At 36.1% G+C, this 13252-nt stretch overlaps 1 protein-coding gene across 1 annotated transcript in view; it reads right to left on the bottom strand.

Moving 5' to 3' along the window:
• Positions 1-13252, bottom strand: part of Zcchc2 (zinc finger, CCHC domain containing 2) — a gene marked incomplete at its 5' end in the record, with an annotated part of 39633 nt that overhangs the window by 10484 nt on the left and 15897 nt on the right. The window contains 6 exon segments of the mRNA XM_013511210.1: positions 2886-2980; positions 3433-3497; positions 5329-5464; positions 7986-8043; positions 9632-9715; positions 12029-12123. Coding sequence (XP_013366664.1) covers positions 2886-2980; positions 3433-3497; positions 5329-5464; positions 7986-8043; positions 9632-9715; positions 12029-12123 — 533 coding nt within the window.

Here is a 13252-nt window from a genome sequence, read left to right as displayed (position 1 = left end):
TCCCCCCTAATATAAGGCATTTTTCTAAGAAAATTTCTGGTTACAGTATTAGTAATTATAAATAGAAAAGTTCGTTACAAAGTTAAAAACCTTTTAAATAAATCACAGGTGACAGAAACCACATTTATCCTCTGAATTATTAAAAGCAATTGGAGACCTTTAGGACTATTCTAAATCTTGTAAAAGAGACCAACCACCTTACTTTCTCAGACTTTTCAGCAACAGAAGGATAGAGAAAATAGGGGTTGATAAACTGAACACTAAGAGTTCTCAGTAATCTGTGTGCAGTAATACATACATCACTTTAGAAGACAAAAGTTTTAAAAGAAAATACAGTGCAAATACAGGTGATTAGCAGCACTGATTATTTCTTGGAAGTAGACAACTTGAAGGAAGGCAGTGAGGGGTCCTTATTTTGTTCTTTTTTGCACCTTTGATCTAAATGAAATGTATTTCCATTAAAAAATGTAGTTGAGTATTAGTAATAAAAAGCTTTAAATTTAACATAAATAACATATGGTAAGTCAGTATGCATTACTCAAAGATCTGAATAATCTAATCAGAAGGACCCAATGCTTTCAGCTCCGACATAAAATCTACATTTTATAACAGAAGCTGATGGTCTACAGGACTGAGGCTTGGGGGGTACTTTAAACACATTTCAAGTTAACTAAATGCTTAAAGGCAATTCTTTTTTGGTAACTTAGCATTTCAAAGGGAAATTAACAAACAGTTGTTTTTTAAGTGGGAGTTGGAATACAGCTGCACTGTATGTGACATCAGTGAGACAAGCTGTCCAAACACAGTTTATTCATAATTATACTCCGTAAGTCTTAACTACATATGAACCAATGACATACATAGAGGACAAAACAGAATAAATGTTTAGCTTATCCAAAAATTCTAAGATTATTATCAGGTAAATGGTGACAACCCAGTAAAGAATACACCCAGTCTGAATTTGGGAACTCCAAGCAGGACCTCCTGGAATAATTCTAAAGGACAATCCAAGCCCAGCTTATTAAGCCAGGGCTTTTATCGATACGGTAGAGGGGTTACTGGGATAGGCTTAGGTGGGTTGGGTGAGATTGGGGAAGTGAGAATGTCTCGTGCATGGCCACAGTGATGAGGGCTACGACCTGTCCTTTGCTAGTGTGTCCGGGGAGGAGGCTGAGCTGCAGGATGCAGGAACCAGCTGTGACTAGGTGACTGGGGGGGGTGCAGACTCGTCTTCTAAAGTGATGTATGTATTTCACCACTATCATTTCCTGGGTGTTAAGGATAACTAAGAAAAAAATGGAGTTTGGTATACTGCTACAAAGTTCTTAATAACCTATAAAATATATACTCTTCTAACTTATTAGCAAAGAGAAAACAAACTCAATTACTGAACACCTAGGTGGTGTATTCATTCCAACTAAAAGGCTATTCACATGTTATTATATTTAATCTTACATGCTGGTGAGGTAGGTACATACTATTTCCAGTTTATAAATAGAAAACCACAGCTTCAGAGAGGACACACATTTAAGAAAACAGGGACATAATACCCAAACCCACAGCTTTCTCTGATTGAAGTGCACATGCTTCTCTTTTAGAAACTGGAGTGTAAACTGGCAAAAACAGCTACAGACTTCTTGGGTGAGCTACAGTTCCCAAATGATGAATGCTAAGTAGCAGCACAACCTTGTGAAGGGTCAAGTGCACCTGACAGGAATGTCATGAGGAGAATGACCTGGTGAAGTATGTTCTCCAAAGACAAATCTGGTAGCAGGATGCAAAATGAGCAAGAAAGAAACACAGGGAGGTCTGTCAGAAGTAACGTCTAGTTACTCACTGAGATCTTTGCCTTCCTTATTTAGCTTTGGCCTCCTACTTTTAGTTGTCATCACCAGAGGTAACTTCAGACACTGTAAAGTCTAATATACTCCAGGGTTGGAACCTTATGTAAACAAGACAGGTTTCTTTCCCTCAAGTCATTTTAACCTCCAGTTCACATCTGTTTCAAAGAGTTGCTAGATGATTTTAGATTTAAAATGTAACCATTTCTTCACCACTATTCAGTTTCTTTGTATAAATCCTAGTTTAAAAATTTTCCTCATTTAATAAATACATCATCGTTACTTATACTACATCACAACTGAACGCACTAATATAAAATTTGAATTAAAAAATTCTAGTTTATAGGATCAGTCAGTAAGTGTGTCAGGTAATACACATGGACAAAATACTCTTCTAGAGGTCTGTGAGCTTTCATTCTATCTTTACTATTAATAACAAAAATAAACAAAACACAGAAGAGTACTTAATAAACTAGCAGAAGGGGCACTTTTAAATTAAGTGAACCTTGAGCTTTAAAACAGAGAGACGTTAAAATAGTGGTGGGTGAACAGAAAGCACAACCAAAACAGGCTCACAAAAATGTGAGGGTCAGAACTCCCCCCACCCCGGCCAAATCCCCATAAAAGACAGTTATTAAAACGTGAAAAAGTGAACAATTTTCGAGAAGAATGACTCTGGTAAGAACATGTACACACTTCTCTGAAGGCAGCTTGTAAAGCTGTAGTGAAGAGCCTCCACGACCTTTGGGACCTGTGCTCTGGTGCAAACTGGCTTGAAACAAGCTGGACAACTGCTGCCACCAGAGCAAAGGGAAGTGGTTAAGTGTCACTGAGAAGGGAGACGCTGACCTTCATGGCCAAAGTACAGTCCCTAAACTAATGCCGTCAGTTTCACAACTGTTCAATTTAGAAACTGCTGTACACATCAATGCACGGTGAGAGTAACAGCATTTGGCACCACAGCTGACTGCCTACTAATACAGGAAGTGTTGTGCTGTGCACCTCCAGATGACACATATTTGAAAGAAAAACGAACTTTCTTACCTTTCACTGTACCACCATGGGCATGCTGAGGAGTGGAGAGTCTAATACCATTTATTCTACTATTCAATCTGTTGTCAGTTTTCTTAATTTTCTCCCTAAACCAAATGTACATATTATCAACATCTGTATAAAATTCCCTACAAAATACATGAAGTACAGTATTACTAAAATTCCTCTCAAGTTTTTACAGAAAAATTTAGTATGAAAAAAACTACATATTACATAAAGTTCTGAGAACTGATACTCCAAATTCAGTGTAGTACTTGATGTCTTTACTTCCATCATCTGCATAAACTGCTATTTTTAACTAAAAAAATTAAGCCCAGAATTAAAACTTTAAAAAGAACAGAGGGCCAGGGATATAGCTCAGTGGCACAAGTGCCTGCCTGGAAAGTGCAAGGTCCTGAGTTCGAGTTCCAGTACCAAAAAAAAAAGGAACAGAAATTATACTTAACACATAAAAATAAGCTAATAAGCTCACAATCAAATGCTACATTCTGTATTTCCTTACCAATGTCTAATACTGGAAATATTAAATTCAACCTACTTTTCTATTTGTGGCTTTCCTTTCTTCTTATTTATCGAAGATAAGTTCCGTTTTTCAGCAGAATGCTAGTAGAAATGAAAAGACAAATTAGATCAATCTTGCATTCTTACATCTGATAATGTGAGCAACTTCACTGAAGATAACAATATGTAGTATAACAACCACTGTTAATTCCTATCATTTTGTTCTGAAACCCTGTATCTTTTTTATTGTTGTTGCCTATGTTGTTGGTATATTGCTATTGTTCTTTTTAAAATTCTCTTTAAAATAAAAAAGAGGAAAAAAAAAAAAGACATATTAAACAGACCAAAGCTAAATCACAGCAACGTAGGTATCCTTATATTTTTATACCAAACATTAAGATACTTTCTAGGTATAAGTTTAACATATTTTGATATACAACCTATTTTTGGAGTCACCAGAACCACCAAAAAATACTGATATTTTAAAAAACTGGTCATTTAATATGGAACTACAGTAGCTCCTATTTATCTGCAGTTTTACTTTCCATGGTCAAAATATTAATGGAAAATTTCAGATACGTTTTGTAAGTTTAAAATTGCTACTTTGAGTCCCATGATGAAATCTCATGCTCAACCATTCCATTCTACCCACAACACAAATCATCCTTTTGGTCAATGTTTCTGTATTTGATACTAGCCTCAGAGCAGTTGAGGGTAAGACTACTTTCATAAAAATTTGTTAATGTTAACTTATTATTGTAATTGTTCTATCATTAGTTACTGCTGTTAACCTCTTGTGCCTAATTTATAAATTAAATAATACTATAGGTATGTGTATATATATATATATATAGGAAAAAAAAAAAACAGTTTACTTATACAGGGTTCAATACTAACTGTAGCTTCAGGCATCCACTGAATGTCCTGAAATATATCCCTCATAGGTGAGAGCCAGGGAATACCATACAAAAAAAACATAGCCAACTATCTGGTATTTTCTATACGTTTTATTAGTATTCTCTTAAAAGTTCCATTTAATAAAACTGACATAATTTTGTCAACTCTAAGGAGAGAGGGCATGGACATTGGAATGGGATGGGAATGTAATCAGATGGTATTTGAAAAGAGGCCATTAAGCGTGACGGAGACGTTTTGTATTTCTCAAAAGGTAGGTTTAGTTCAAAAACACATATTCCATGATGAGCGAATAATTGGATCTCAGTGTGTCAGAAACAGAGTTAGGTTAAGAAATAAATTTTCTAGATTGAACAAGGTTTACTCCACATTGTATGTGTATACCGTCCCCCACCCAGTTTGGATGTGGTGGCATGTTACACTGAACATACTTGGCAGCAGTCTGTTCTCTGACCACATGCCATTCCTAAGAAAGCAAATGTTTCCTAACTATATTCAGAAATGTCAGTGAATTCATGAAGAAAGGTCAGTTTGAAAATTTACATTACTCACAGCAAGATAATCACTGAAATGTGAGTAATTCTTTCACGACCACAAAAAATTTCACCTAACAATTTAATGTACTCTGGGGTTAGTGTCATATGCAAGTGTATTAATTTTATTTATTTTTTATATTTTTATCTTTTTGAGACAGTCTTGCTATGCAGTTCAGCCTGGCCTTCAACTCACTTTGTAGCCCAAGCTGGCCTCGAACTCACAGCAATCCTCCTGCCTCAGACTCCTGAATGCTGTCATTACAGGCATGCACCACCACATCTGGCCCAAGTGTATTAACTTTATATGAGCAATGAAAGTTTATATATGCACTTTTTCAGGACTCAGAAGAGCTTGTATCATATATAAAAGCAAAAGGTCTAACACTGAAACAGTCCTTCAATTCTTAAAACACTAAAAGTGAAAAAAAAATATAGAGATATAATGTTTTAACTATATGGCATCAAAACAAAATCCCAGATACCTGGTCAGCCGAGGTCACACAGTGCTCTGGGTGCTGAATGGTGGTGCAGCTTTGCTTCCTCCAATCCACAATTCCATTCTGTTCAGGGTATTGCACGGTAAGCCCATCTAACGGAGAACAGCTCGTACCAATATTGCTATCAAAAGGCAAGTTTATAAAAGTTTGATAATCTGTCCTCAATAAATTAACCTGGTCATTTCAATGAAGTTCATTAACATTCTTCAGTCTGTGAAAAGATTCTTTGTGGGGTTGGTTTTTTGAATGCCTAGTGATATGTCTAAAGAAAAAAAATAACCATGAGAAATAAACAGGTACACATCTAATTTATCATGAGTAGCTACCCCTAAAAGAGTATAGAAACAAATGTGTACTCCGCCTTGAAAGTCGGCAACAGAGGTCACCTTGCAGCCAACCCCTGGAAACATGCTACACAACTGTATCTGTAGAGAGCTGCTGTACTAAGTATTCTGTATAAACATGTGCATGAAGGAGTAAGGATAAAGTGACTGAAGAGGATAAAGTGACTGAAGACCCAAAGAAACAAACAACAGGAATGGGACAAGCCCAACGAGAATCCAGAATATGAACATACTGGTATAGACTTTCAGGTAACAGTGCTTAACATGATCAATCACCACAACACGACTGAAGATTTTGAAAGAGTAGTGGAAAATATAAAGACCAAATTTAATACTAGAACTGTAAAATTAGTATTAAGAACTCAATGGATAGGAAATAGATGAAGAAAATTAGTGCAGAGGAAATTTTGGTTGGAAGAAAATATGTCGCAGCACTGGAAGGGAAAATGTGGAACATAGCGTAAAGTCTTATATATTAAGGATGTATAAGTCTTGGAAGATGGAGCAAGAGAAGAGGGCAGAAGCAATATTTGAAGAGATAAAAGTGAAGAGGTTCCCAAAATTAAAAGGTACAAAGCTGTAGACTGAAGAAACAGAATTTGTACCAAGATAGGTACAAAGCATACCAGAGCATGACTGTAAAAAACCAAACAATGAAAAAAACTTAAAAGCAATCAGAGGAAAAAAACACATTATCTTCAAATCTTACAATAAGAACAACCAGGTAGCTTGAGTTCCTCTCAAAAGCAGAGTCTAGAATAGGCAAGTTCAACCTGCAGGCCATGGGCCACATGTAGCCGTATACACAAGTAATGTGCCTCTACAATATCATAAACTTTTAACATTATTATGTAATTTTCACTGATATTTTTCTAATTCAAGAGTGAATTGCAGAGGAGACAACTGAACAATACACAAGGGAAGGTCCAGTGCAGCACTAACTCTGCCCTTCTGAGCTGCCACACAGTTAAATGGAACCTGTGCTCCTGTTCCATTTTACAGGCACTCCTGTGACTTGGCAAGTAAGACAGAGTGAATACCAATAAGAGTGTTTAAATCTACTCACACGTGTATTTGTCTATGAAGGCAGGAGTTTACTGTTATTAAGCAGACATGTACGTTTTCTACTAATTACTAAAATTGAGCTTGTGTTATCTTGTAAAATAACTTACGGTGTTAAAATACTAAGAAAAGGAAAATTGTTACTTATATACCTTAATTCTATATTTTATATATGGCCCAAAATAATTCCTCCCCACTAGTATGGCCTATGTAAGTCAAAAGGTTGGACATCCATGGTCTAAAATGACATAACTTGAGAGGTGGTCGGAGAAAGTGAGAGCAAAGGAGTATGGAGAGTGAAATAGCAAAAGACTGCAAAGAGGTTGTCGCTATAAGCCAAAGGGGCTCAAAGCTGCTGGTACTTCTAGATTTATCTACTGAAGGGCAGGAAGCAGGCTACAGAATTAGCAAAGGCCCTGAGGCAGGAAGTGGAGAAGTCTTGTGGCATATGGTTGAGGGGAACAATACTAATGTGATATGAGTCAAAAGTCACATGAATGGTTTTATAAGATCTGCACGAAAAGTCAGAGATGGATTGAAAGAATACAACACAAGGGACCAAAGGTCACTGACCAAAAGGCAATCAAAAATAGTTTCAAAGAGCTAACAGAAAGTAAGTGCCAACCTAGAATCCTAAACACAGCAAAAATAACTTTCAAACGTGAAGGCAATTTTCAGATGAAAATTCATTCATATTCAGTATTCTTCCATTGGAAGGAAAGTGATCATAGGTAAGTGCTTAATGACACAGGAAGGACTGAAGAGCAAAAGAAAGATAAAATCTAAATGAATATTGGAAAAAGGCTTTATAGAGCTTAAAACTATGAAAAAAACATGATGGCTACAATTTATAATTTAGGGAAAGGTGAGTGGGATTACAATGATCTCAGGTCCTAAAACTTGGAAATGGTAGAAGCAAAAATTAGTACTAGACAGTGTCGAAGACTTACAATACAATCTCTAGGGCAGTGATGGCAAACCTTGTAGAGCATTCAATGATATATACAGCCCGCTGGGGCACGCTTGCCATAGGCTCACCACCACTGCTCTAGACTAACAACCAGAACAGAAAAACAACGTAGAACTATTAAGGCTAATAGAAGAGAAAAACTAAACAGTCCAAAAGGCAACAAGGAAGGAGAAAAAAGGCAACTCAGTAAGTGAGGAAAAATAGCAGAATTATAGCCAAATACATGAGAAACTTAAATGTTATGTTTTTTTAAAAAAGATACCTACTTCACAATGGGACTTTTCCCAGTATGTTTCTTGTGGATTATAGTATGTTGTAACACATCTAGAGTAGAAGAAAAAGTAATTAGTTTATTACAACAAATGCCATAGCACATATCCAAAAGGATGCTTCAAATTATGCAATTAAAACATTGGTACTTCTAAGCATTCCCAACACAGAAAATACATACCTTTAAGAAGGAATGTTCAAAGACAGAATAAGCTAATTTACCTTAAATAGCCTCTCAAACATGTTTCATCTAATAGCACATCAGTCTCGTCCAAAGCTACAGGTCTGAACTGGGGATACAGCTCAGTGGCATAGGCACCTGCCTGGCAAGCGCAAGGTCTTGAGTTCGATTCCCAGTACAAAAAAAAAAAAAGAAAAAAAAAAAAAAACTACAGGTCTACTATGTGCATGCCACTGCACATGGCAAATACAATGTTCAATTTCAGGTGGAATTCTCTTTTAAATCATTAGAAAAATGACATGTTTCAAATATTGAAAAATTCTATTAAAATAACCAAATACCTACATACACCCAACATTAGAGACTTCTGTCTGGTAGCTCTTTTTAAACACAATATCTAGATACGAATGAAGATCTCCCACCATTCTACTCACCTCTCTCCCTCTATAGAAGTTAAGCAGGACCTAACTTGTTCAAACAATCTAGCGAAAGTCTTATTATCCATATATGTGTGTTCATAAATACAGAGGATATTTCAATATACCTCAAATACACTTTAATTCCCACCTAGCACAAACATTCCACTATTTATATAGTCACTGACATTTGAACATTCAAGCAATTTCCTGGTATTTGCTCTCAACACTGCTGCCATCAGTACCTCTGCCCAGGACTCCTTCAGCATATGAACAAATTTACCAATGCAGAATCACAGGATAGCACTACAAAATTATCTCCAACTTTATCCCCTTGTGCCAAATTTGTGTCCAAAACAGTCATGCCAATTTACATCCCTATCTGCTGATGGGGTTCAGGAGTTCCCTTTGCTTTATATGTGCTTGTTAAATATCAGACTTGAAAATGTTTTGCTAATCTGATGAGTGGGAAATTACATCTCACTGTTTTCATGTGCATTTTCTCTATATCTAGTGAGGCTACATACTGTTTAATGACTGTTCAGTTGTCATTTTCTGTGAAACATCTATGTGTTTTGCCCATATTTCTGTTAGGGTGATATTTTCATTAATTTTCAGAAGCATCCTCCTATAGTCGGCATATAGTCTTCTATCCATAGACATCCTGCTAGTATCTTCTCTGTGGATTGTCTTCTAATTGCGTCGTTTCTTTTACCAGGATGCTCTAGAGTTTTTGATTACTGAGATGGATGGCCACGTTCTGCCTTGTCCAAGAAAGTCTCCTCTTCCCAGATTAACATTTAAGTTTAAATGTTACTTTTTATAATTAAATTGTTATTCACTTAAAACTTCTGTGCGTGAGGTACATAGGAATCTAATTATATAAACTCATATGGAAAGTCCATTGTGCCAATGCCATTTAGTGATCTTTGCAAGGCCACCTTTGTCGTATCTAATCCCCTTTTCTGTCTCTGGACTCCTTAACCTGTTCCATCCTTGTGCCAACAGTAGGAAAAATGACTTATTCTAGTAAATCCACATTTACCTTCTTCTTGACTTGAAGCTTCTGAGCTGTCTTCTTTTAAGTGTTCTAATATCTTAGAAGTTTTCAGAGACGATTGTAAGTTATCTGTAGGAAGTAATGCAATACTATTAATTTTTAAAGGAAAATTATAATACCAAGTTAAACAAATATAATGATTACTCCTCACTGAGGAAGAGGAAAATGAAGGGTTAGGAGTGAGAATATGTCTACTAGTTAGGGCCTTTAAGAAAGCAAGAGGACACGACATAGACTACGCACTGTGCCGAGGAGCCAGATATTCCCTCACGAAGCACACAACCTAAATGAGTAACAGCTCAGCTATCAGCTTCAATGTGTTCATGGAGAACATAAGCAAATGGACAAGGAGTGACTCTCACATACCTGTGGTGGCTAAGAACTTTTTAAATTAGATCTCCAGTTCACTGCACATTGTTACTCTTATAAAACAAAATAATTATATTGTGGCAGTGCTAAATTACAAGGCTCTCTCCATATATATTTTGAATTTCTGTTCTATTACAGAGCAATGAAAAATGACTTGTGGGCCAGCACTGGCCCATGGAACACATTCTGACAGCACTGGATTTCAGAGTTCAACGTTGTAGGTCATTTAGGAGTTTAACATTTTGTTTTCCTCAAAGATAGCTCTAAGTGCATAAAATGCTGCCCCCTGTCCCAGGGAAACAAAAAGGTAATCAGAGCAAATGAACCTTGACAACAGAGTGTTCACTGGTGAAACAACTCAAGGCCACAAGGCTTCTTGTACTACAAACCTTCCCACAACAGTACTTTAATTATACAACCTTAAAACAAAATCTGCTGACCTCATTAGCATTACTCATGCAATTTAAGCACTGCCAGGCTCTCCAGATGAGCTTTCCCATGTTTATAGATGTGTTCTGCACATAGGTGAGTTCTCCTAGGTAGCCTGTTAATATAAGCTGGAAGCTTAAACTTTCTGTTTTAATGTCTTTTTAGAATTAAACATGTGCTATTTCTAAATATTTATTAAAAAGTACATAAACCTGGGGCTCAGGTAGAAAGCACTGATGGTTAAATACACAGTATGCTCTAGAACGACTAGGCTGTTCTCACTATTCAGGCATAAATTTAACCACAGAGTTGTACATCTTAGTCAACTAGCCATAAAAAGTTGTCTTTTTAATTCTAACTGCTAATTTTGTTCAAAATATTTAAGGCATGTACATATACTCAAACGAGAGTGAAACTTTAGTAAGAGTTAATCCATGTTATAACATCCATTTGTATTTTTTTCATCTCTCTTTTTTTTTTCTACCTCAAAGTGAAAAAATAAGCACTTTCTTTCCCCTTTTTGGTATAGGAAAATACAGCTGCTGAAAGCAGAAGGAAATATTTAAAGGAAGAAACCATTTCTTTATACAGTGGCTGTGCTTAATTTTAGCAAAAACTCTCTGAAGGACATATTACTATAACTGGCAAAATACTTGTTTAAAAAGAAGACTGAGTAGGATGTGCATAAAATTAAACACAAGGCAGACAATGATAAATGGTAAAACATGAGGGCAGACCTGAGCATACAAAAACATAAGAAAACTTTCTGAAAGAAGCACAGCTGGGTCTTACAACAGGTCTGATTTTGATAAGTCTTGATAAAAGATGGATGTTTAAGTAAGATGATGGATCAGCAGACACGGAGACAGGAGGGGTGAGGTTTCCTGGGCAATGCTGAGGCTTTAAGCAGCAAGAGCCTCACAGAACGTAAGAGAAGCTCAAGAAAGTTCTTAGTAGGGCTTGAATTTTACACCAAATTATTTAAAAGTTTTTAACAGGGGCTTAATAATCAAACTTATTCCTGTGATGGAACCTGGAATAGGGAAAAGTGAAAACTAAAAGCTGAGCAAAGAGTAGGATTTTGCAGATAAACAGTCTGCCTGAAACAAGGACTAAGACAATGGGATGTGTGGGAAGAGACAAAGAGGAAATCCCCCCCTTATCTGGCACAGGCTAACTTTAAATGGCTGAAAGAGAAGAGGAAAAGTGAGATGAATAAGGTTAAAAGGTTGTGAATGTGATTACAGAGACAGGTGACCCCAGAAGAAGGCAGACTGAAGATTTTACGACCCTATACCCATATCTCTAATCTGTATGCCAGCAGGAACTGAAGGATCAACCATGTCCCACAGTCTCAGAGATTCTTTGATTCTGCCTAGTAATGTCTGTTTTGTTTTATTTGCTAGTATACACTACTCTCTTTAAAACTGCTATGTAAAATTCATTAAAAAAATCACAAATATTTCTTAATTATTTATTTAAAACAAAAATTTCTTTTAACTACAAGACAGGATAAGGCATAAAAAACAAGCAAAGAAAAAAAAAAAAAAACACAAATTTTTGCAGAAAACAGAGGATGCTTACTGAGACTGTGCAGAGAATCTGATGATATAGACCGAAAAAAGCTGTGTACTTTCTGACTCTGTAGAAAAGCTTGTGACGAAGTTGAAAATAGCTGCCTGAATGTAAAAAGAAAAGACATTCGTTAATTTCAGGTATGCACATCCACAGTTTGTTTAGATTATAAAGCTGACAAGTGATTGTTTCATTCAAATACAGGAAAAAAATTTCTCCTAAAGAAAAGAATATTATTTTCTAATCTATTTCCTATGGAGTGAGTAAAATTTAACAAAACTCATTTGCAAGAATCTACTGAATAGGTTTATTTTTATGGTAAGGTTTCAGTCCTGGTAAAAGAAAAAAGTATTATTTTGCAGTGGTCCAAAAGCTGCCTTTCTGCTCAAAAAGAAGAATTTAATGTCTTTATAAATGTTACTTTTCATAATTTGGCTGTACTATTAGGGGATTGTGCCACACTCTGGACAGGAGTGTGGAAAGTCTGGGGTGTTAGAAATCCTGGAGAATATGAAACACAGTGATGTAGTTAACATGCACTACACAGGTAATACTACATCTTAAAGCATGACTACATTATATTCCATCTTGAGTAGTACCATACCTTTACCTTTGAGAGGTAGTCCTCCTTATATTTTATTAACCTAATCAAAGGAGTCCAAAAGTTCCAACTGGAGAGCTTTCCTACACTGACACCTATAAAACAGGTCTTGAGCATATAGTAAGAGGACGTGTCATGGAGCATTTACCAAGATCCAAACTCCATTCTGAACACTTATAAGCTGAACCACCCTCAAGAGATTATTAAGCTTTTCAGCTTCAAATTCCTAGGAAATACCATCAGTCCTCAGGGTTATAAGACTCAACATATATAAATAAACATATATTGCCAACTGCACAGGTACTCAACATACATATTCCTGGTTTCTTCAGAGGGTAAAATGGGCTACTACCTCTTTAGAAGTGAGTTCAAAATATTGCATATTAAAATATATATAACTTTTGGATGATTTTTTTTGAGACAGGGTCTCACTGTGTAGTTCAGGCTCGCCTTGAACTCATGGCTATCCTCCTGCCTCAGCCTCCCAAGTGCTGGAATTAAAGGTGTGTGCCACCATGCCTAGCAAGACAAATAAATTTAATTCTATTAATTTGTCTTATAAATACATCCAAATGTGCTAAGAAATATCCCCAAACTCTGTAGTATTATCTGTAGTAGTTTAAACATACTTA

Source organism: Chinchilla lanigera, unplaced genomic scaffold (assembly GCF_000276665.1).
Source record: "Chinchilla lanigera isolate Chin_1 unplaced genomic scaffold, ChiLan1.0 scaffold00001, whole genome shotgun sequence".
NCBI lineage: Eukaryota > Metazoa > Chordata > Mammalia > Rodentia > Chinchillidae > Chinchilla > Chinchilla lanigera.
Note: the sequence above shows the minus strand (reverse complement) of the source record. Positions and strands in the feature narration are given on the sequence as shown.